Genomic DNA, 25,511 nt, shown 5'->3' with positions numbered 1-25,511 from the left:
CAGTTTTGTGCCTTAATATCCCTACAAAATTATTATTACCAGCTGTGTATGATCGGATGCGAGCAGATCAGAAGAAATTTGGCAAAGCATCATGGGCAGCAGCTGCAGAACGTATGGAAAAACTCCAGTATGCAGTTTCTAAGGAGACTTTGCAGATGATGAGAGCTAAAGAGATTTGTCTGGAACAGAAGAAACATGCACTGAAAGAAGAGGTAATAAGAGCCTTCATTAAAACATACAAAATGTAAAAAGTTAGGATTTACATACATTAGATTCTTGGTGTTGATAGAAATCTTTTTTGATATTTTTATATAACATTTTCTGATTACACTGCCAGTTTCTTATGCATTGTATGTGTCTGTATGCGTGTATGTGTATGCATGCACACAGATGGTAGATGCATGTGTTTGTGTGTGTATGCATGAGGGCAGTCAGCCTTGGGTGTCATTCATCAGTTGATGACCACTTTGTTTTTTGAGAAAGGATCTTCCCCATCCTGGCACTTGTCACTTAGGCTGGGCAGGCCAACCCAAGGATCCACCCTTCTCTGTCTCTCCAGCCCATGGATTTCAAATCTGTGCCATCATACTCAGCATTTTTATTTGGGCTCTGGGATCAGGTTCTTAGACTTGCATGACGTTTTAGTTTTCTTTCTAATGCTGTGATAAAATGTAGACCAACAGCAACTAGGGGGAGGAAAGGATTTATTTGTTTATACTCCAGGTCACAGTCCATCCAGAGGGTTGTCGGGGCAGGAGCTTGACTCAGAAACCATGCAGGAGTGCTGCTTGCTGGCTTGTTCTTTAACTGGCTCAGGCTCATATTCAGCTTCTTTGCTTAAACTGCCCAGGATAGCCAGGCGTATCGATATACACCTTTAAACCCAGCACTCAGGAGGCAGAGGCAGAGGCAGGTAGATCTCTGTGAGTTCAAGGCCAGCTTGGTCTACAAAGTGAGTTCCAGCACAGCCAGGTCTGTTACACAGAGAAACCCTGTCTTGAAAAATTAAAGCAAAACAGAAACCTGCCCAGGAGCACCAGCCCAGGGAGTAGGACAGGTGATTCTAGGCTGTGTCAGGATATGTGGCTATCTGCCTATCATAGTTACTTTTTATATCTGTGATAAGACACCATGATCAAGGCACCTTGAAAAGAAGGGAGTTACGCTTTGGGCTCATGGTTCCAGAGTATTAAGAGCCCCTGACCAATCACGGCAGGGAGCATGGCAGCACTCAGGCAGACTTGGCACTGGAGCAGCAGGTGACAGCTCACAGTTCAGTCTCAAAAGGAGCACAAGGCAGAGACAGCCAACTGGGAATGGTGATTGGCTTTTGAAACCTCAAAACCCATTCCCAGTGTGTCCTTCATATGTCCTCCAACCAGGCCACACCTCCTAATCCTTCCTAAACAGTTTACCAACTGGGAACCAGGCATTAAATATGGGGCCAAAAATGTTGTTGAGGGCCAGAGAGGTGACTCAGTGGTTAAGTACACTGCCTGCTTTTTCAGAGGAGCGTGTTCAATACCCAACATGCACTGGTGCCTAGCTGGCTGTAACTCCTGTCTCAGGGGATTTGTTGCCCTCTCCAGCCTCTGTGGTGCACAGATATACATGAAGATACAACATCTATACATGTAAAAAAACATTTCTGAAATTTATGTGTTGATTATATGTTGGACTTTTCTCCTTGCTTTCCCTTATCAATTTTATATCTTAGGATAATTGTTTATTTTAGTACACATTATTATTTTTTCTTGTGTATATGGATAGAATCTCCCTTTGTGACCTTGCTTGGACTCCTTCATTTCTCCATAGCAGATCTTTTTTTTTAAAGCTTCAAGGTTTTAAACGTGTGTGTGTGTGTGTGTGTGTGTGTGTGTGTGTGTGTGTGTGTGTGTGTTTTGGTTTTTGAGACAGGGTTTCTCTGTGTAGCTTTGCGCCTTTCCTGGAACTCACTTGGCAGCCCAGGCTGGCCTCGAACTCACAGAGATCCGCCTGCCTCTGCCTCCCGAGTGCTGGGATTAACATTTGTGTGTTTTTATGTGCACGTTTGAGTGCCCATAGTTATAAGTGGTTGGAAGATGCTTGTTGTGGGTGCTGGGAACTAAACTTGGGTCCTGGAAAAGCTAGCAGCAAGGACTCCTAACTGGAACCCCTCTATAGCCACACAGACGCGGATTCCTCAAGGTACTTTAGTCCCCAGACTTGGGTGTGCTGTTTATCCTTCTTCTCTCTTTGATGTTTTCCCCTGATTTTTGGAGTTCCACACGATTCAAATGACCTCTTTGTCATTGTCCTGTTGCTGTGAAAAGACATCATAACCATGGCAATTCTTATAAAAGGAAGCATTTACTTCAGGGCTGGCTTACAGTTTCGGAGGCTTAGTCCATTATCCTCATGGCAGGGAGCATGGTGGCCGGCATGGCATGGTGCTGGAGCAGGAGTGAGAGCTACATCCTGGTCCTCAGGCAGAGAGAGAGGACAGCACCTGGCCCACCCCCTGACACTTTTTCTCCGGGCCACATCTATTCCAACAATTCCATACCTAACCCTTCTGATCCTTTCAGATAGTGCCACTCCCTGGTGACTAAGCAGTCAGATGGGCGTCATTTTGATTCACTACACCACACTCTCTCAGTTTATTAAACAAAAAAGTGCTTTTCCAGAAATTTTAGTAAATTATAGAGATAAATGACTCAACGTACCTCCTGCCCTGCACCTCCCTCCATAGGCTGCATTAAAATTTATTATTATTATTATTGTGTTGTGTATAGGAGTGTTCATGCCATGGTGTTTTTGTGGAGCCAGAGGACAACTTTGTGGAGTCAAGTCTCTCCACAATATTTGGCTTCTGGAGATGGGATTTGGTGTTCTTGGGGATCAAAACTCAGGTTGCCAGGCTTGCGAGGCAAGACCCCCTGAACCATGTCATTGACTTACACATAGCCTTTTAAAGATAGTTTTTGAAAACATGAATAAGATACGGTCGTAAAATATAGTGAGATTTGAAAAGTATATGTAAAAGTGATCTGTGAGCTTGATCACATTCAAGGTGGACCACTGGAGAAGTGCAGAGCTTTGACAGCTGGCGTGGGAGGAGAGGTAAGGAGCCAGTTTGGAAAAGCGGGAGTGTTTGTATGTGCTCTGCCAAGAGTCAGCTGTTGCCCTCAAAGCAGCATGCCTCCATTGTAAGGAATACATGGTCAGGTCTGTTAGTGTGAGCGTTGCTCTGGGTAATTGTAAGGATGTATTTCAGGGCTCTTTCTATTGAGCACTCGACTTCACCAACTTGATTTCAGTGTCTTAGTAGAAACCAAGGTATGAACCAAAAATGAACATACAACTCAGTCTCTCATAATTTTGTACAGTAATGGATGATGACTATATTGAAAGCAATGTGGAGTTAGGAAAACATGAAAACATAAAAACTACACTTAATGTTCTTGCAGTCTGAGCATTTGGCGAAGGTTAGACCCAAGTTTGCACACATTCATTTTGAGTAGGTTGGTAAGAATGGCAAAATGTATGTTTTTATTGGTCTGGGTGTAGTGAACCAGGCAAAGGTGACTGAATTTATAGTAGTTATTTTAAAGTACTTATACTTCAAGAATTATATAAAATAGGATTATTTAATTCATTTTTAGATTTGTGTTGATTTTTTAAAACTTTTATATACAGCAATATAGTTTACACTAAAAAATACTTGGAGTAGAATGATTTAAAGAATGAAAAAAAGGGACATTTCAGGTCCCCCGTCGTCCCCCCCCCCCCCGTTTTTCTTTTTGATTACTTTTGTGAGTGTCATTGTGACGAGTATGTTCAGACCAGTCACGTCAGTCCTCACTGCTCTATTAGTTGTGACGAGCGTGTTCAGACTAGTCACATCAGTCCTCACTGCTCTATTAGTGGAATTGGAAGGCAAGTGCGGCTTCACAGTCACTGCCTCAGAAGAGTAACACATGTTGGTTTCTTCTGGAATGCAAAGATGGTTCTTGCTGCTTCAACAGAGACAGTTGAAATCATGTCTACCATAGGAAAGGAGAGCTGCAAAGGAGTCAAAACTAGGAAAAGAAAATAGGATTCTCTGTGTAGCCCTGGCTGTCCTGGTTCACCCTGTAGACCAGGCTGGCCTCCAACTCAAAGATCCACCTGTCTTTTGCTTCTGAGTTCTGGGATTAAAGATGTTTGCCACCACTGCCCAGACAGAGAAAAGAGTTTTCTCATTATCTCATAATATCCTCTCTTTATCTCCTTTCTTAATTCTCCACCCATACTTAAACTAGTGTTCATAGGTATATGTATATATCTGCAAGGCCATGGGCATTTAAACGCCATTTTATTAGGGAGTGTAACTCAATGGTGGAACTCTTGCATAGAATGCATACAATGCCTAGCACTAAAATAATAATAAAAACTTAAAAAAAACCCACTTGGATAGTCACATAACAGAATAATCTTGCCATTACCAGCTGCAGTATTTATAGAGAACTGCATAATAAACAAAACAATAATAAAATCTGAGTCATAATACATTCATTTCCAGTCATATTTTTTATCCCCACTGGCAGTGTATGATTGTTAGAATTTGGAAAACAATGTGTATTTACTTTTAAGAAGTGTCTCTTGAAATATTTAGCTTTTTTTTTCTAATGATCTTTTTTTTTTAAAGGAATTTTTTTTCTCTTTAAAGAATTTTGTTTATTTTCTGGATATCTGTTACCCAATATAGAGCTGCTTTTCTGCCATTGTCTTGGTTACTAACTGTGGAGCCAGGTGTGGTGGAGCATAATCTTACTAGTCCTAGCACCTTCAAGGTAGAGACAGGAAGATTGAGTTCAGTCCATCCTCAGCTTTGACAAGCACAGCCAGACTGGGATATGTGAGAGACCGTCTCTCCACACCCTCATACCGCATGTATTTGTCAGGCTGTTGCCTACTTTTAATAGTACAGGCTAATTTTTTAAATCTTATGTATAGGAATGTTTTGCCTGTATGAATGTATATGTATCATACAGATACTTGGTGGCCCTGGAGGTCAGAAGAAGGCGTCTGACTCCCTGGAATTGCTGTTATAGATGGTTGTCTACCATGTGGGTGCTGGGAACTACATCAGCTCCTCTCTTAACTGCAGAGCTATCTCTCTCTCTCTCTCTCTCTCTCTCTCTCTCTCTCTCTCTCTCTCTCTCTCTGTGTGTGTGTGTGTGTGTGTGTGTGTGTGTGTGTGTGTGTGTGTTGTTAGAAGGTAAAATCGGACCTTGTCTGAGACCGTTGTACTTTGTATTCAATCTTGGAAGGGTTTCAGCGCCATCCCATGTTCCCCCGAGGCATTTCTACTGCAGTCAGTCCCCTTTCTTGAGCCTGCTCCTTCTTGTTCCTGGCTGTCTGGATCTCTTTTTAAATCCCAGCCTTTGTATTGCCTGTGAAGTAGACTTTGCCTTCATCTGGTTGCTTAGTGTTGGCATGATCTGTCTGACACTGACCTGCTGTGGCAGAGACCCCTGACTCTGGCATTGGAAAGTACAGCTTCTTTAAAATAGGCCTCCAGTGGTGGAGGAAGGGAGAGGCTAGACCAGAGCTCTAGAGTTGGAGTCTCTGTGGTTATTTTCTAGGCCACATCCTTGATTATAGTAGTCTGCTTTAAAGTCTTGCATAATGTTTCTGAATTCTTCAAAGGATTTTTTAAAATTGCCAGTTAGTCATTCTTGCCAGGTTTATGCTTGTTGTATATATAATATAGGTATTGTGTCTTATATATATTTAACTGTGATGATGTACTGTGTCAGTTTTAATAGCCTTAATTTAAGGTGTCTGCATTACTCATGAGAAACAGAACACATGTAAAATATTAAGCTCATCCCAAACAAATGCTTTGCCCTTGCAGGCTTCTGTTGGTAACACAGCCTTCTGCGTGCTTTAGAGTAAGGGGAGGCATGTGTTTGTGTGTTTGCTTGTTTGTTGAGACAAGGTCTTACTTTAGCCCTGGAATTTGCCTTGCAGAACAGGTTTGTAGATGTAACCAATCGTCTTATTAAAATAAGAAACACAGAGCCAATGTAAAAGAGAAAGCTGAGAGGTCAGAGCTCAGAGATAAAATCTTACCTCTTGCAGTGCTCCTAGCTTCCCCGAGAGAGAGCTACTTCCTGTTTGTCTGTGTTTAAATAATCTTTCTGTTCTGCCTTCTCATTGGTTGTAAACCCAACCACATGACTGCCTCATCACTGCCTGTAAGTACCGCCCTCCAGGTCTTAAAGGTGTATGTCTCCAATACTGGCTGTATCCCTGAACACACAGAAATCTACCTAGCTCTTCTAACCATCACACTCTTGCTATGGCTTTAATAGCTCTGACCCCAGGGCAACTTTATTTATTAACATAAAATTAAAATCACATTTCAGTACAAATAAAATATCACCATACAGGTTGGCTTCCTGAGTGCAGAGTTTTGTTCTTAAAAATGTCAGTACTGTGTTTTGAACTGGGAAGTGACAAGAAGGGAAAGGACCAAGGGCCCAGTTCTAAAGCTCTCATGTTGCCTGAGGAGCATACTGAAGTAGTAGAAAAGTACCTGGTGGAAAATAAGATTACTGTTAATCATCAACACGTCAGTATGTTTATTTACTCGGGTTATTTTAAAGACAAACCTCTTTCTGTAAAATTAAATCATAAGATTAGATGTTGTTATTTGGCTTTTTTACTCTTGGGGGCCTGCCACCCAGCTCCCAAATCACACACGGAGGCTTACTTAATTATAAATGCCTGGCCTTGGCTTGGATTGTTTTTTGCCAGCTTTCCTTAACTTAAATTATCCACTTTACCTTTTCCTTTTTCCTTTCCCATTCTCTTACTTCTGTAAATCTTATTCTTACTCTGTGGCTGGCTGTGTAGCTGGGTGGCTGGGTGGCTGGCTCCTGGAGTCCTCCTCCTTCCTCCAAGATTTCTCCTATTATATAGTCTCTCTGTCTGCCTGTTCTCTCTCCTGCCTTGCTATTGGCCGTTCAGTTCTTTATTAGACCATCAGGTGTTTTAGACAGGCACAGTAACACAGCTTCACAGAGTTAAACAAATGTAACACACCTTAAAAATAATATTCTACAACAGTTAAAATTATGAATTAATAGAATTAGGAGTACTTTTTACAAGATTAATGATGAACTTGAAATAAATTTTCCAAATTAGCAGATACTACTAATCTCTTAAGCAATACTGTTTGGCATTTGAATTTTATTTACTTTAAGATTGTGGTGGTTTGGCCGGGTGGTGGTGGTGCACGCCTTTAATTCCAGCACTCGGGAGGCAGAGCTAGGCGGATCTCTGTGAGTTCTAGGCCAGCCTGGATTACCAAGTGAGTTCCAGGAAAAGGCGCAAAGCTACACAGAGAAACCCTGTCTCGAAGAAAAAAAAAAAAAAAAAAAAAAAAAAAAGATTGTGGTGGTTTGAATAAGAATGGCCCCATAGGCTCATATTTGCATGCTTAGCCATCAGGGAGTGGTGCTACTTGAGAAGGATTAGGAAGAGGGGCCTTGTTGGAGGTGTGGCCTTTTGGAAGAAGTGAGCCTGTGGGGGTGGACTTGGAGGGATTTAAGCCCAAGCCAGGCCCAGTGGCTCTCTTCCTGCTGCCTGTGGATCCGGATATAGAAATTTGAGTTACTTCTCCATGTCTGCCTGCATGCTGCCACGCTCCCCACCATGATAGACTAAACCTCTGAAACGGTAAGCTAGCTCCAATTCAATGCTTTCTTGTATGAGAGTTGCTGTGGTCAGTGTCTCTTCACAGCAACAGAACATTAACTAAGGGAGAGATTAAACACTGTTTCTCTCAGTTTGACTTTAGTTTGTGATTAGGTTATTTTCTTTATCGTTACTAAGTGAAGAAGAGGATACTAAAGTTAGGGTGCCATCACGATACAGTCATAGCACAGTAACAGCTCACTTGTCAGTGAACTTGTGTCTACTGGTTAGCAGACGATGAATAGGAAGACTCCTCAAAGGATCCCACCTTTGTGTAAAAGCCTGCTTCTCAGCATTTTCTCTTTCACCACAGAGAACTGAAATCACCGCTGCTGCTCTGCTTCTCTGGGCCGTGTCTGTGAAGAGCAGTAAACTGCTAGCATGTTGAGCTGAATATAGTATGCCAATTCTGACGCCAACTCATTCATTTATTTTAGCTTTTTTCCTAAAAGCATGTAGGTAAATTATAATTAAGTTTATATTTTCTTATTTCAGTTTTACTTTAATACATGCACTATTGAACATTATTGTATGTGTGTAATTAAAATATCTCAATATATTGTCCATCAGAACATCCTGCAATGAAAAAAATCACATTTTTACTTAAATTAAAAAAAAATCACTTGCAGCTAGTAGCTGCCATGCTGAACAGAACAGCTCTGTGGGTCTCAGTTCTGCAAGCTTACTCCTTCTCTATAAATTGGCAATGTCTGTCGTCTGGGTGTTAGGATCCCATGAGTTGGTTGGTATATGTGAAATATTTAGCATAATACCTGGCATAGGAGAACACATGTTAACTAATACTACTCAAATTCTGATAGGCACTTTGTGTAAGTATTCTGTATGAAAGGGACTACAAAGAGAAGGAGCTTAGATGTGGGCACAGCCCAAGCTGTAGGTGGGAAATTGAGGTCCTTCCTTAGACAAGGAGGCCGGGTTTGTAACGTTTTTCCTTCCTTTAGTCCTGGGGACCAAACCCAGGGTCTCATATATGCTAGGCAAGTACTCGAGCACTAAGCCTTTTTCAAAGCATCTATACTTTTAGAAAATACACACAGAACCAAGGAAGGAGGAGAAAGGGCACCTCCTAAACATGTGGAACAAAACAAACACCTAAGAACCTGAACCAGTAGTAACTCATAAACAGTAAAGTTTCAACCTAACTTACCACCAAGCAGACTTGTTGGTTAAACGGCAGCAGCCATGCCGGCAGAGGAGAGTGCTTATCGGAAGAATCAGAGGCCATGGTTACCTTTTTAGAGCTTTATTGGGAGAGGAGGGAGGGAGAGGGAGAGAGAAGACGGAAGGAAGGAAGGAGCGGAAAGGAAAGAGAGGGATGCACAGAGGGCCCACCCGCTTTTTAGGCCGAGACACCATCGCAGGCTGATGATGTAATTAAGGACAGAATCCTTACACTTGTAATGTTTATACCATAGCTCATTCATATTTAGAGTAACAGTGTACTATTATCATCCTGACACAGGTCTCAATCTTTTCTCAGTTCAAAAGCATACACTAAGTTATAGCATTCCCTTTCCACAATAAACATACAAAATGCATAGCCGTACTTTGATGGTTACAACAAAGTGGAAAAAGTCAATTACTTTTATATTAATTTTTTTTTTTTTTTTGAGACAGGGTTTCTCTGTGTAGCTTTGTGCCTTTCCTGGATCTTGCTCTGTAGCCCAGGCTGGCCTGGAACTCACAGAGATCCGCCTGCCTCTGCCTCCCAAGTGCTGAGATTAAAGGCGTGCGCAGCCGCCGCCGCCGCCGCCACCACCACCCAGCCTCATTTATTTATTTTTATATATAGAGTATTTCTTATTTTTTTTTATGTTATCTCATTTAAACTTCAAAAACATTCCTAAAATCATTGAGGATGTGTTCCATCCTTGAGGAATTCTAGGTGTGTCAGGATTTTAGAAGGAGATACTCAGAGCAGCTCACTTCCAGAGAGATGTTGATTTCATGGTGATGAAACATAGTTACATTAAATGGAAAAATAAGAACTGCACGTGGTTTAACATCAAATGAGATGATTTTGCTACAAATATATTCAGAGATTAGGTTTGCCATCAAAGACATGGAACGGAATGACCAGTTCTATAGGGTTTGTGGAATGTGAAATCAGACAGTCCTGCCTCTTGTACTAGCTCCAGTTGTATAGCTGGCTGTCAGTGGCAGCGTCTGTATTTATACACAAGAGCTTCTCAGAGCCCCGTTCTCATGTTCTTTTACCATTTCCATATCAATTGAGAGCTTGTTCTTTTGGGTCTGTATTTATTGTTGATCACTTAATGGCATCATTTATTAAGTTTATAAAAGATTTGACTAGACTTAATTCATTTAGTTATTTTTAGTTTTTGGAGGCAGGGTCTTGCTGTCCACTGCTGATTGTTCTGAAATGTAATTGTGTAGACCAGGCTGGCCTCAAACTCCAGAGATCTGCCCGCCTCTGCTTCCTTCTGCATGTGCCGCCATGTCTGGCTGGAGTTGTTTTTAAATGTGTACCACTACATATGTAGACCCAAACCTAACCATTTCTTTTTCTGTCTTAATAAATGGCTTTGACATTAGGCAGTTTGAAAAGCATTCTAGGACTGGAGAGATGACTCAGAGGTTAAGAGCACTGACTGCTTTTCCAGAGGTCCTGAGGTTCAATTCCTAGCAACCACATGGTAGCTCACAACCATCTATAATGAGAGTTGATCCCCTCTATGGTGTGCAGGCAAATATGAAGACAGAACACTGTATACATGATAAATCTTTAAAAAATGCATTCTAGTCATTGGGTAATCTGTATAAATATCTAGATTATAACTCAAAATCTTTTATATATAATATGTATATATAATATATTTGTATTATTTTACATCCCGGGCTGCAGTTTCCCCTCTCTTCTTCCCTCCCAGTCCCTCCCTCTACCCCCTTCTGTCTCTACCCCCCAGTCCTCTCCTCTTCCATCCTATCCAGGAAAGGGCAGGTCTCCCATGGATATCAACAAAGCATGGCATATCAAGTTACAGTAAGACTTACGCACCTCCTCATGCATTAAGGCTGGGCAAGGTGACCAAATATGAGGAGTAGGGTCCCAAAAGCCAGTAAAAGAGTTGGAGACAGCCCTTGTTCCCACTGTTAGGGTCCCACAAGAGATCAAGCTACACAACTGTAACATATGCAGAGGGCCTAGGTCAGCCCCATGCAGACTTCCTGGTTGTCAGTTCAGTCTCTGTGAACTACGGTTAGTTGATTCTATGAGTTTTGTTGTATCTTTGACCCCTCTGGCTTCCACAATCCTTTCTCCTCCTCTTCTGCAGGATTCCCTAAGCTCCACCTATGTGGGTCTGCATCTGTTCCATCAGTTACTGGATGAAGCCTCTTTGTTGACAATTGGGCTAGGCATCAGTCTTGTCACAGGAGATGGCCAGTTCAGGCACCCTCTCCACTATTGCTAGGAGTCTTAGCTGGGGTCATCCTTGTAAATTCCTGGGAACTACCTGACCCCAGAATGCACTCCCCCCTCCAGTAGTCTCTTTCAATATTCTCTCCCCTGCAAACCTCTCCCCCCCCCCCACTTGATTGCCCATATTTCCATCCCCACCTGCCCTCAGTCCACTGACGGAATCTCCATTTCCCCTTTCCAGGGAGATCCAGGTGTTCCCTCAATGAGCCCTCCTTGTTACCTAGTCTCACTGGGTCCGTAGATTGTAGTACAGTTATCCTTTATTTTACAGCTAATATCCACTTATGAGTGAGTACATGCCATGTTTGCCTTTCTCAGTCTAGGTTACCTCACTCAGGATGATTTTTTTTCTAGTTCCATCCATTTGCCTTCATATTTCCTGGTGTCCTTGGTTTTTTTTTGTTTTTGTTTTTGTTTTTGTTTTTTTAACAGCTGAGTAATACTCCAATGTGTTAATATACCACATTTTCTTTATCCATTCTTCAGTTGAGGAACATCTAGGTTGTTTGTAGGTTCTAGCTATTATGAATAAAGCTGCTGTGAACATAGTTGAGCAAGTGTCCTTGTGGTATGATTGAGCATCCTTTGGGTATATGCCCAAGAGTGGTATAGCTGGGTCTGATTGATTTTCAGTTCTCTGAGAACCCGCCACACTGACTTCCAAAGTCCAAGCTTGCACTCGCACCAGCAATGAGGAGTGTTCCCCTTACTCCATATCCTCTCCAGCATGAGCTGTCACTTGTGTTTTTGATCTTAGCTGTTCTGACAGGTGTAAGGTGGAATCTCAGAATCGTTTTGATTTGCATATCCCCGATGGCTAAGGGTGTTACACATCTCCTTAAGTGTTTCTCAGCCAGCAAAATCTAAAATCTTGTTTTGTGCTCTCGTGTGTCCATTACCTTCAAGACAGAGTGATAGTAATATGAACCCCCCACATCTTTATGCCATAGGCTTTCCTAGAGCAGTGGTCAGATACCTCCCTTATGAACTGGGGACCCAAGTGATGTCAGCCTCACCCCTGTGGCCTTTGGTAGTCACTTCTGCAAAGTTACTTGAAGCCAGGGGCCACCTCTCCAGTGCTACCAGGAACTCCAGGGCACGTTGATGTCTGTGCAGTGGGCCCTTCTGGCACAGCTAAAGACAACCTTAAAGAAGCCACAACAGTTGTACTGTGTTCTGGAAGAAGTATTCCCAGAAGAGTGCTTACAGCCTGACACTGTAAGCCTGGTGTTTTCCATCTCAGGAGCTCCTGAAGAAGCTGCATCTGTTGCAAGTGGTAGTGTTGGGAAGCAATTCTGAATCCTCCTTTCTCTGTAGTTGATTACCTCAAATATGATGAAGGACAAATCCTTCCCTCTTCAAGGCTAGCCACACAAGCCTCATACAAGACCACTACCACTTTAAAACTATCCCGAGAAATTTCAGGATTCCTACTTAGGCCCAGTCTAGGGCCCTGATTTCAGTTCTGCTAAAGATAACAGGCTTTGTTACCAAAAGTAACTATCATGCATAGATTGCAAGGACTTTTCACATCTAAAGCAATTCTCTCAGACTGATCTACTTAACATATGCTGTGACTGAGAAACAAAGGGGACCCCAGCTGTGTGGAGTAACTGACTTTTCCCACTCTTGTAACCATCGAAATATGACTCCAAATTTTGTATGTTTATTGTGGAAATTTGTATGTTTATTGTGCTATAACTTAGTGTATGCTTTTGAACTGAGGAAAGATTGAGATCTGTGTCAGGATGATAATAGTACATTGTTACTCTAAATATGATTGAGCTATGGTATAAACATTACAAGTTTGCTTGGTGGCAAGTTAGGTTGAAACTTTACTGTTTATGAGTTACTACTGGTTCAGGTTCTTAGGTGTTTGTTTTGTTCCTTATGTTTAGGAGGTGCCCTTTCTCCTCCTTCCTTGGTTCTGTGTGTATTTTCTAAAAGTATAGATACCTCCCCCCAACCTCTTGTGATAGTGGAAATGAACCTAGATAGTGATATTGTAGACATAGGCAGACTTTCATAGCTGAGCTGTCCCGGCTGCTTTTACTTTTTTATTTTGAGATAAATGTCTCAGTAGCTGTCCAGACTGACCTTGAACACACTCTTTCGCAGACTGGCCTTGAGTTAATGTAACATCTTCAGCTCCCATAGCTCAAACCTCTGCTACTAGGCCTGTGCTCTCTCTTCAGTTAGCCTCAGACTCCTGGCCTTAAGTGGTCTTCTGCACTATCAGTGCCACACCCAGCTTAGAAGTGTGTGTGTGGGTGTGTGTCCGTCCTTCTGTTCGTCCGTCCGTCCCAGTGTTTCTCTGTGTAGTTCTGGATGTCCTAGAACTCACTCTGTATGTCTGGGATTAAAGGTATATGCCACCACTGCCCGGTACTCATTTCTTTCTTAAAGAAGTTGCTTTGGGGACGTACCTTATTGGATTAGTATTAATATCTAGTTGACTTTTTTTTTCTTGTCTCCACCAATTAATAGTAGTGTTATTATTTTCACTGCAGATGCAAAGTTTACAGGGCGGTACAGAAGCTATAGCTCAGTTGGATCAGCTTGAAGCTGATTATTATGATCTGCAGCTTCAGTTGTACGAAGTACAGTTTGAAATCTTGAAGTGTGAAGAGTTACTTTTGACTGCACAACTGGAGAGCATCAAAAGACTTATATCAGGTATGGTGTGGATTGAACCACAGTCTCCACAAAGGGTAGAGGATGTGGAGAAAGTATACATGGACCCAACTGTGTTTCTCCTAAGACTTAAAAATGGTCTAAACATAAATGTTTGAAGGAGTCCGTGAACTCAGCTCGGGCTGCATGTTGGTTTGGAGTATGTTTGTGGCATGCCTTCTTTGTTAAAGGATGCTTCATCTGGAATCAGAATTTTTGCAGGTTTGTGTGGGTGGAGTGTGGAAGAGTGAGGTCTGTATTTATTGAACACTTACTGTGTACCTGACACTGCTAGAAATGTTGCATAATGTAGTCGGAGGTCTATTTCCTCACCTTTTAATGACTCTTGAGTAAGGAAGCTCATTCCTAACCGTGCCTTCCGTGACAGAGAAGAGAGATGAAGTGGTGTACTACGACACTTACGAAAGCATGGAGGCCATGCTGGAGAAGGAGGAGATGGTGGCATCTGTGTCCGCGCAGAGAGAAGAGCTGCAGAAGCTGCAGCAGAAGGCGCGGCAGCTGGAAGCCAGAAGGGGGCGTGTCTCAGCCAAGAAAGCCTACCTCAGAAACAAAAAGGTGTGGAAGCCTGGTGCCTTCATTACTTCATCCTGGGCCTGTCTGACAAATCAGACCGTGATAGGATTGCCATTGCCTCCATTTAAAACTAAGTAGCCATTGCCTGTTCTCAGCTTCTTACATTAAACATTTCTATTTCTTAGAAGAGTTATCCTTTTCCGTATGTTCTAACAGCCAGTGTTGGCTGGGTTCCACTTACTTATTCTGTAGGTGACTCACTAGAGGATGTGGCTAGGATCCCCTGCAGTGCATTGAAAGGAAAGCTGAAGTGTCCTCACCGATGGTGTCAGGGTCCTTAGCCTTACTTAGTGAGCTTGGGATGTTAAGAGAGTGGACTGAGGCACTGCTCTTCAGGGTAGACAGGTCTCAACAGCCAGTTCTGACCCTCCAGAGATGCAGAGATGGTTTAGTGGTCTGTGGTGAAGGAAGGAGGAGCTAGTCCTTGTTAGCTCTGTGCCCCTGAGTAAAACAAGTCAGATAAACTTTGCTGTGGTCTTTCTAAGTCTCACTTTAATTAAAACACATTTTATTTTTTCTAGGAAATTTGTATTGCAAAACACAATGAAAAGTTCCAACAGCGTTTTCAGAGTGAAGAGGAATATAGAACCCATCACACAATACAACTAGTAAGTCAGGACTCCTGGAGACTTGGAACAAAATCTTACATGTGTCCGGAAAGGGTAAAAAGTCTGGAGTATGTGTCCCTAGATGTTAGTGACTCTGAATGTGTATGTTTGAGTGACTGAGTGACTGAGATCTGTTTTAGGAGAAAATGAAGGCTAAGTCCAGGAGTGCTGTGTGCCACCTAGCTTAACCTCCAGCCTTCTGTTACCACTGAGGTCATACGTGTGTTACAGTTAGCAGCAAGTCAGTGTTGGCATACGATTGATTGCTCTTCAAAGTTATGGATTACGTTGAGTTCCTTCCTGTTGGTGTGAGGTCTACTACTATTCTCAAGTGTAAAACGATAGGAGTCTGTGACTGAGAATCAAACAGGATAGTATATTTGGAATATACACAGTGTAGCATATTCAGGTTGACTTATTTCACTTAATAATGCAGATTTAGGATTTTGATTGTTGGACAGTAGGGTAAGATTAAATGTGCTAGTTTGCACTTACCTCAGCAATAAGGGAGAGCTCTATGTTGTCACCCTCTCCGGCTTTTGCTGTTCTCAGAGTGATAGCTGTCCTGATGGGTATAGTAGTATCTTAATGGTTTTAGTTCATATTCCTAAATGACATGGTGCTGAGCATGGTTTTTATATGCTCATCTGCCACATATGTATTTTCTTTAGTAAAGTACTACTTGTTCAGATCCTTGCTCAGGTTTTTTATCTATCTTTTTTTGGGGGGGGGTTGTTTGTTTTGATAGGATTTCACGTAGAACGTGACCTTTAATTCCTGTGTAGCTGAACCTCCTGCCTCCACCTCCCAGATTACAGCCCTACCACCACTCTGGCTTTTGTTGTTCACTTTAAATGAGCTTTTCTTTCTCATTGTGGAGTTTGAAGAGTCCTTTATCAGGTGTCTTTTGTTTATTCTCTCATTCTCTAAACAGTAGCCTTTCCAGAGCTTTTGCTTTGAGCAATATCCGTAGCTTACTAGTTGTTGTTTTTCATAGCATGGTGTCTCTTTACTTTAAATACTGTAGGGGTTTTATGCTTTGCATTTTACAGTTAGGTCTATGAGCTGTTTGAGTTAAAATTGCCTGGCCCGTCTGAGGTCGGTGTCCCCATCACCTTGGGCACGTCCGTGTCCACTTTGTCCAGCGCCATTTGTTTAACAAACTGTGTCCCACTGCATTCCTTTGCCCTTGAGTCAAAGGTCAAGAGATTTTGTCTCCATGGCTCTGTTTGGAGACTCTTTTATTAACCTGGGTCTTTTAACCTCTAAATCAACGAGAAGAAGGAATCAATCTTTATTGAAGTTTACTGTATACATACAAGGATTATTTAACTTTCTTTCAGTTTTATAGTTTTCTTCATTTAAATCTTGTAATATGGCAGATTTTGTCTTTGTGGGGATTAGTATTATTTCATATTTAATTTCAAATTCTAGTTGGTAGACTAGGAATTGTTTATAGCATCTCTGCTGTAATGGTCCACTGTTCTTTTATGCTGACTTTCATTTCTGCTTTCTACATACATTTCTACATAGCTTTATTTCTTGCCAATGTGTATAACTTCATTTCCCTTCGTATGGCATTAGCTTAGGATTTCCAGTATGATGTAAGGAAAGATGGACGAGGAGGAGCACACTTGGCCTTTTCCAGTTAGCAGACAGCTCCGGCTTCTTATCCAGTGTGATGTCACATTTGCCGTGTTCCGGATGCGCCCTGCCCTGCGCTCCTAGGTGCGGAGAGTAGCTGGTTTACTTTATGTGAGCTACGTTAGGAATCATCTTTCTTCCCGGTGTTGCACCGCATCACACCTGCATACACTGGAGTGGGTTCTCCAGGGTTTGATATGGCTATCTTTAGTCAACACTAGAAGCTTATACCTAACTGAGTATGAAAAGCTAGTATGGCATTTCTCCCTATTTGATTATTGTAGAGCGTCTCTTCTTTCTTTGGCATCACACACAGCGTCAGTGGACTTGACTTCATTTATGGTTCTTTGAGCTAATTTGGCACAGTTGAGCTAAAGCTGCCCCTTATCATAATTACATGGGGATCAGTCACTTATCCTTAAACTATATGACTCTCTCTCTTAGAAGCCAGAAATCGCTAATTCATTAGGGCCTTTGTTTTTCATCTCTGTCTGTGGGTTAGAATGTGCTGTGTCTGGTTAGGTAAGGGATCAGATGGGGAATGAGGGTGCCCTGCTCTCATTTCTACCTGGATTACTAGCTTGACTACTGACATTCTACTCTTAATTTGTTCTTTTGATGTGACTAATCTGGTTTCCGATAAAATGCCAGTTTTTTGGTGGATGAAGTAATTTATTTGTTCCTCAAAGAATTTTATAAGGACAAAGGTCAAAATCTACAGGCATATCAGAGGTAAACATTATCTTCAAATTTGGCCCAACAGTAGCATTAGATAGCCTACCTGATGAGACAGGGAAACCGTAACAATGTAAGTCCATTCTAAAACATTTATAGCTCAGGGAAATGAGAGCTGGCTTCAGGCATGTCCATTCTGAATTATCTTTAAAGAAAGTCACACTCGGGAGACAGGAAGACGGGGGAGACGGGGGAGACAGGGAGATGGGGAGACCAGGGGAGATGGGGAGACAGGAGATGGGAAGACAGGGGAGACAGACAGGAGGACAGGGGAGATATCAGCACCCCTCCCCCATCTCATAATGCTGTAAGTTTACATTTTTTATATTGGACCTTATTTAGAGCTGTCCTTGGCTGTTTGCAACTGCATGTGGCTTATAGCCTCAGGTTGTGCATGCCCAGAGCCTTTGATTACAAGTGATTATTGTTTCTCAAAGCCTGGTTTGAAGCTCAAGTTACCTTTATTGGGATTTCTTGGGTAGTATATTGTTTAAAATATAATTCATAATTAATTTTATTGTTTTAACAGTTTTCCATAGAAACCATGCAAAATAAACATGCAGGTCTAAGGTAGTTTAAAATCTATTATTAACTCAAAAAATGAACTAAAGAAGCACAAAGTTTACTTGCTGACTGTTACTACCCCTGAACAAATGGTAAACAAAAAATTGTGGTCAAAAAACAAGTTATTTTTTTCCATTAAAAATATCCTCACAGATACAATGGTGTACAGCTGTAGTTGTAGCACTTGACAGACAAGGGCAGGATGGTCGCTTGAACAGCTGAGGCCAGCATAGGCTACATATGGAGAAAGACTGTTTCCTCCCCTCCCCTCCCTCCCCTCCCCTCCCCTCCCCTCCCTCCCCTCCCCTCCCTCCCCTCCCCTCCCCTCCCCTCCCCTCCCCTCCCTCCCCCTTTTTTCTCTTTCACAGCTCAGATTTTATTGGTTGAGGAGCAGAGTACACAGACATTTCAATTCTAAAAACATGGATCCAAACTCTTAAGAGTCATACATTGTGTTCACATACCCAAAAGAGCCATGTGCTGTTTCTCTTTGAACTTATTCCAGTGATGTTCCATCCTAAACTTGGCAAGTTTTCCCAAAGACCTCACATAACAATCAAAATGCTCACAATCATTAATTCCACTGACTCACAGTTTTATGCCACATACAGTACATATTCACAATTTTAATCTTTCACAGAACATTATCACAATTGTCAGGAAAATGGACTGCCATGACCAGAGACAGCTGTGACTGGGCAAGGACCAAGGAGTGGTTTTTTTTAGGATACAGTTCTATTAGAAACATTAGACCAGAAATAACTGAAAATATTCCAGACACAAATGCATGACCAAGACTCCAAATTACCATTTACTGTGCTTTGTGTTATAGGATATAAAACTAGCCCCCTCTACGGAATGTTATGGTGACCCCTGAGACAGTCACAGCCTCTCCTGATTCAGTATCCTGCTATTTTCTGGTTGTACCAAAAAATAACCAACCAGCAAGTGATTTAACCTCTTAAAAAAATCATTTACACTTAAAAAATGGGATGAGTGGGACTTTCTCCCACCTTTTAAAAATGTTTCTAGAGCTACTAAAAAACTCACATTTACAAAATAGTTGATAAAAATATTCCTCTGGATTGTACAAGAAGGGAGGCCGGGACACTAACAGACACGATGGATGGTTAGTCGGACTTGGCTTCTTTCTCTTCGACTTCAGAGGCTGGACTCTGGTTTTCAGCCTCTCCATTTTCTGCAGGCACATCTGTGGTTTGCTGCTCAGCCACCTCAGCCTGTTTGCCCTTTGCTCCCCTCTTCCCTTTTGTTTGCACTTTTTTGTCTAATCATTTATCCTTTCCCGAGGCCTTCTTCGGCTTCGCGTCCACCTTGGCAGTGGCGGGCTTGGCTGACAGCCTTGCCGAGCGCCGCTTGGGCTCCGCCTTCACTGCTAACCTTTCTCTTGGGCATCCTGGTGGCATTGGGTAGGAGGGGTGTGGGATGCCGAACCTGTCATGAGCTACACTGCCTCAGCCACCACCGCACGAGCTACCACACTGTTTTCAAACCAAAACCACAAACATACACTTAAGCTGGGCATGGTGGCATATGCCTGTAATATGCACTCTGAAGGCTGAGGCAGAAGGATTCCAAATTGGAGGCCAGATTTGGCTTTAGCTGTGGCAATCTAGTATAAAACTCTTAAATTTTTATAAGTTCCTACCAGGCTGGGGTACAGATCAGTACCTTGATTAACCCCCATCAGAGAAGCTGCTTCTTGTAGTAGATGGGCACTATCCAGAGACCCACAGCTGGACAGTGTGCAGACTTTTGGAGCACTCAGCCCTAAATGGCTCTTTGCATCAAAGTCCTCTCCTCCAAGCTTGGGGAATCCATAAGGAAGAGGAGATGGAAAGATTCTAAGAGCTAAAGGTGCTGGATGACTCCAAGGAGACTGTCTTCCAGATACAACAAGACTGGTGCACTTACCTAATTCACAGAGACGTGCACAGGTTCAAGCCGGATGGGATCCCAGCACTGAGAGGGGGAAGCCATCTGCAATTGATATGTACTGGCAAAGGAAAAATCATTTCTCCAATGGAGTTGCACCGGGTGTATCAGCCACACTCTGTTCTGACTGTGCTGTATCCAATCCTTGTCCTCGGAGTCTGTCTTTCTTTAGTTAGTTTGTTTGTTTGTGGGTGTTTTGTTGTTGTTGTTGTTGTTTTGTTTTGTTTTTTTTTTTGAGGCATGGTTTCACTATGTAGCCTTGGTTGGTTGTCCTGGAACTCACTCTGTAGACCAGGCTGTCCTGGAACTCACAGAGATCCGCCTGCCTCTGCCTCTGTGTCCTGAGTGCCAGGATTAAAGGCGTGCGCCACCACACCCAGCTCAGATTCTTTAAGAGTGCATTATTGGGCTAGCAAGATGACTGAGTGGGTAGAAGTGCTTGCCATGCGTCTGATGACCTGAGTTGGTGCCTCAGATCCTGCAGCAGAAAGAAAGAAAGAACTGACTTCAAGGTTATCTTCTGACCTCCACTGGCATTGCAGTTACTCCCTACCCCCAAAGCACCCCTGCCCCTCCAAAAAAACCACACGCATGCACTGTGACAATGGAAGCTGGATCTCCAAGTCTATCTAGGTTCCTTGTACCCAACTCTGATGCTGACAGAACCCAGTCTCCTGTATTAGCATAGCAGCCTCCCTCCAGCCCCCTCACAGGTGAGCTGATTTAACCAAAGTCCTTCAGATGCTAAAGGAAGAAACTGATGTGCATTCTAGGCCTTCCACTTAGGGGCTGTGCTCTTAGAGACAGTACTTACCATAGTAATTTCTAGGTTGTAAGCATTATACTTCCCCAAACAACCTCTCCACTTCACATCTCTCCATCTGGGATCCTTAGATCTAACAGATTTGACTTTGATACGTACCAGCTGACAGATCAGCTGTGGTATGATTAATCCATTCTCCTGAACTCTCTGTCCATGTGACTCGTATATAGAGATGCCGGCTTACCATGGAAGCTCCGTCCACGTCTCTAGGATCCTGCAGTTTTTTTCTAGGCATCTTAACCACCAGTGCTGTAGGAAACCCTTTTCTGTCTGTTCACACTCCAGTCATTGCTCCTCTATAAGCCTCAGAGTGCCTGTTCTCTTGGAAGTCCCTGGTCTGCATCTGAATGTGGAAGATGCAAGCGGACTCACCAGTGTACACTAGGCTGGGAGAGCTCCTTCATTTGATGGACTCAGCTGGGTCAGGGGGTAAACTTTAGCTGTGGGACAGAAGTGTGTAGAGCAGGAACAGGAGTGTGTAGAGCAGGAGTGTGTAGAGCAGGAGTGTGTAGAACAGGAACAGGAGTGTGTAGAACAGGAGTGTAGAGCAGGAACAGGAGTGTGTAGAGCAGGAACAGGAGTGTGTAGAACAGGAGTGTAGAGCAGGAACAGGAGTGTGTAGAACAGGAGTGTAGAACAGGAGTGTGTAGAACAGGAACAGGAGTGTGTAGAACAGGAGTGTAGAACAGGAGTGTGTAGAACAGGAACAGGAGTGTGTAGAACAGGAACAGGAGTGTGTAGAACAGGAGTGTAGAACAGGAGTGTGTAGAACAGGAACAGGAGTGTGTAGAGCAGGAACAGGAGTGTGTAGAGCAGGAACAGGAGTGTGTAGAACAGGAGTGTAGAACAGGAGTGTGTAGAACAGGAACAGGAGTGTGTAGAACAGGAACAGGAGTGTGTAGAGCAGGAACAGGAGTGTGTAGAACAGGAACAGGAGTGTGTAGAACAGGAGTGTAGAGCAGGAACAGGAGTGTGTAGAACAGGAGTGTAGAACAGGAGTGTGTAGAACAGGAACAGGAGTGTGTAGAACAGGAACAGGAGTGTGTAGAACAGGAACAGGAGTGTGTAGAGCAGGAGTGTAGAACAGGAGTGTGTAGAGCAGGAACAGGAGTGTGTAGAGCAGGAACAGGAGTGTGTAGAGCAGGAACAGGAGTGTGTAGAACAGGAACAGGAGTGTGTAGAACAGGAACAGGAGTGTGTAGAGCAGGAACAGGAGTGTGTAGAGCAGGAGTGTAGAACAGGAGTGTGTAGAGCAGGAACAGGAGTGTGTAGAACAGGAACAGGAGTGTGTAGAACAGGAACAGGAGTGTGTAGAGCAGGAGTGTAGAACAGGAGTGTGTAGAGCAGGAACAGGAGTGTGTAGAACAGGAACAGGAGTGTGTAGAGCAGGAACAGGAGTGTGTAGAACAGGAACAGGAGTGTGTAGAACAGGAACAGGAGTGTGTAGAGCAGGAGTGTAGAACAGGAGTGTGTAGAGCAGGAACAGGAGTGTGTAGAACAGGAACAGGAGTGTGTAGAGCAGGAACAGGAGTGTGTAGAGCAGGAACAGGAGTGTGTAGAACAGGAGTGTAGAACAGGAACAGGAGTGTGTAGAACAGGAGTGTGTAGAGCAGGAACAGGAGTGTGTAGAGCAGGAACAGGAGTGTGTAGAACAGGAGTGTAGAACAGGAACAGGAGTGTGTAGAACAGGAGTGTGTAGAGCAGGAACAGGAGTGTGTAGAGCAGGAACAGGAGTGTGTAGAACAGGAGTGTAGAACAGGAGTGTGTAGAACAGGAACAGGAGTGTGTAGAGCAGGAGTGTGTAGAGCAGGAACAGGAGTGTGTAGAACAGGAGTGTAGAACAGGAGTGTGTAGAACAGGAACAGGAGTGTGTAGAGCAGGGGCAGAAGGGTATATTCCTAACTCGTAGTTCTGGGCTTTGTTACCTAAGTTGGAAGATCACAAATAAATAAATAAATAAATAAATAGCCGGGCGGTGGTGACGCACGCCTTTAATCCCAGCACTCGGGAGGTGGAGGCAGGTGGATCTCTGTGAGTTCGAGGCCAGCCTGGACTACCAAGTGAGTCCCAGGAAAGGCGCAAAGCTACACAGAGAAACCCTGTCTCGAAAAACCAAAATAAAATAAAATAAAATAAAATAAAATAAAATAAATAAATAAAAACAAATAAAAAGTCTGTAGCTTTATATTTGCTTTCACTGTGGAGCTTAAAACATGTCTTCTCTTTGTTTTCCTATCTGGAAACCTTGAAGATGATGTAGTGAGCCTGCTTCTGAGACTTAGGAAGAGAGGTCTGGCTTTTGTATAATAATTGACTCAGCTAATGTAAGAGCAAGACATGGAAGTGTGCTGTTTTTAATCTTTCACAATTCCTTGTCCTTTGCCACAGTCCATGGAACGAATGTTTATCCAAAGGATCCGTCCCACTACCACCAAGAGACATATAGAGTGTATCTGACCTCTCTGAAAGTGTGGCAGTTCCACCCATTAGGAAACAGGATGGCTACTCAGGCCTTCTAAAAAGCATTTCCTAATCAATTATGAATCAATCATCTGTCCTTCAATCAAACAGTTAATAAAACACTACTTCTGCTATTCACCCTCCTGCCAAGAATGTTACTTAAGAGTCCTGACACTGTTCAGAGCTTCCCTATATACATGCTTATATACATATAAATGTCCGCACAATTTAAGAACTTTATTCATATATGTGTGTGTTAAACCCACCATTCTAAAGATAGTATCTGTTATCAAAGTTCCTTCTTGCCCTATATCCAGGTTGTCTTAGATTTGTTCATTCCACTTCCCAACCCAAACTTCTCTTCTCTTGCTTTCCCAATCTCAAGGGTAGCATCCTACCCCCTGCTTCGTCATTGGCCAAATTAGAAAACTTGTACTGTATTCTTCTTTCTCACCATGATGATGCTTCAGAGTACAGATCCCATGTTGGTTAAACTTGTGTGATAATCCCCACTCTAGCTGGGCATAATGCATGCCTGTGAATTCAAGGCCAACCTGAACTATATTGTGAGACCTTGTACCAAAAAACCAAGGGTTGTGCTTCAGTAAAGACCTGACCTAGCATGAGCTAAAAGAAAAGGAAGCCAGCCCTGCCCTTTTCCTGATGTGTATTGTAGTGTGCAGTTGACTTACAAATCAGTAAGTGAACCAGAACATGGGATTAATTCTTAAACAGCATCTTTCTTACTATTTTGTTGTCTGGATATTTTAACAAGTTACATGACTTTTTCTAGTGCATGACCTTAAATGGTTTCTTATATGCAAGTCTCACCCGTTCTGTATTTTTATGTTTGTATAAATTTTGATCATATATCAGATGTTAAATGCTGAGTGGTGGTGGCACACACTTTTAATGCTAGCAGAGGGTACACAGAGAAACCCTGTCTAGGAAAATAAAAAGATTTAAGTTTATTGTGAAGTTTCAATTTAACCTCTTGACCATCAGAGTCTGTCTCAATCGGCTGAAAACCCTTATTGTGTATAATATATAAAGTGTTAGGTGATCATCATTGAAGAATAAAACAATGCCCAAAAAAATGAATTCCAGAATTCATTGTTGCTACTTTTAGCAAAAGGCCTTGATCATGACTCTGAAAGAACTATTAGAATTTTATAGATTCTTTTACGAAGATAGTTGGAAAAGCATTGATCATTGGGATCAGTGCATTGGGCTGTGAAAAGTAAATCTACTGTTGCTGGCCTGCTTTCTCACAGCCCCCCTTGCCATTCAGGATGCTGTGGATCTGGATGTGAGAATATCAGAAAACTTGGATTTTGTTCACATTCATATCTCTCAGTTGTTAAGATTCAGTTTTAGAGTTAAGCAAGTTCATTGCTTATCAGCAGTCCTCTGCTGCTCATTTCTTTATTTCTTTTTCTTTCTTTTTTTTTTTTTTTGTTTGTTTTTGTTTTTGTTTTTCGAGACAGGGTTTCTCTGTGTAGCTTTGTGCCTCTCCTGGAACTCACTTGGTAGCCCAGGCTGGCCTCGAACTCACAGAGATCCACCTGCCTCTCTGCCTCCCGATTGCTGGGATAAAAGGTGTGCACCACCACCGCCCGGCTGGCTCATTTCTTTATTTCTAAGTATATTTTATTCCTTTAGGGTTAAGGTTTCATAAAGGTACTGTTTAAGGAAAGTGTTCTTGATATTTCCTTAATTCTTGTATGTTTGTGGAATGTCTTCTTGTTTTCTTTGTAAGAAAAGGACAGGTTAGCCAGACTGTGGTGGCACACACCTTTAATCCTAGCACCCAGGAGGCAGAGGCAGGCAGATCTCTGAGTTCCAGGCCAGCCAGAGAAACCCTGTTTGAAAATAACAATAACAAAAGGGCAGATTGGCTGTCCAATACAGTCATTACCTCTCCAACAAAGTTTTGGAGACACTGTCACTATATTCTGTAGTATTGATGTAGTAGTGAAGAAGTCTGAGGCCCAGCATTGAGTATGGCTTTTCTGATACACATCAATTTTTATTTTTATTTTATTTAGTTTTCTTTTTTAAATTTATTTTTATGTGCATTTTGCCTGCACATGTCTGCGAGGGTGTCAGATCTCCTGGAGCTGGAGTTATAGACAGGTATGAGCTGCTATGTGGGTGCTGGGAATTGAACTTGGGTCCTTAGGAGGAGCAGCCAGTACTCTTAACTGCTGAGCCATCTCTCCTGCTCCATTTTTTATTTTTAATGGAAAGCCAGTCCTTCATCAGG

At 42.6% G+C, this 25,511-nt stretch overlaps 1 protein-coding gene and 1 pseudogene across 1 annotated transcript in view; one reads left to right on the top strand and one right to left on the bottom strand.

The window, feature by feature from the left end:
• Positions 1-25,511, top strand: part of Jmy (junction mediating and regulatory protein, p53 cofactor) — a 77,164-nt gene that overhangs the window by 34,811 nt on the left and 16,842 nt on the right. Inside the window, exons 4-7 of the mRNA XM_028892875.1 lie at positions 43-212; positions 13,702-13,867; positions 14,253-14,440; positions 14,980-15,066. Coding sequence (XP_028748708.1) covers positions 43-212; positions 13,702-13,867; positions 14,253-14,440; positions 14,980-15,066 — 611 coding nt within the window. The remainder of the gene's footprint in view (positions 1-42; positions 213-13,701; positions 13,868-14,252; positions 14,441-14,979; positions 15,067-25,511) is intronic.
• LOC114709192 lies at positions 18,804-19,572 on the bottom strand (annotated as a pseudogene).

Source organism: Peromyscus leucopus, chromosome 11 (assembly GCF_004664715.2).
Source record: "Peromyscus leucopus breed LL Stock chromosome 11, UCI_PerLeu_2.1, whole genome shotgun sequence".
NCBI lineage: Eukaryota > Metazoa > Chordata > Mammalia > Rodentia > Cricetidae > Peromyscus > Peromyscus leucopus.
The sequence above is the reverse complement of the archived record's forward strand: the minus strand, read 5'-3'. Positions and strand labels throughout refer to the sequence as shown.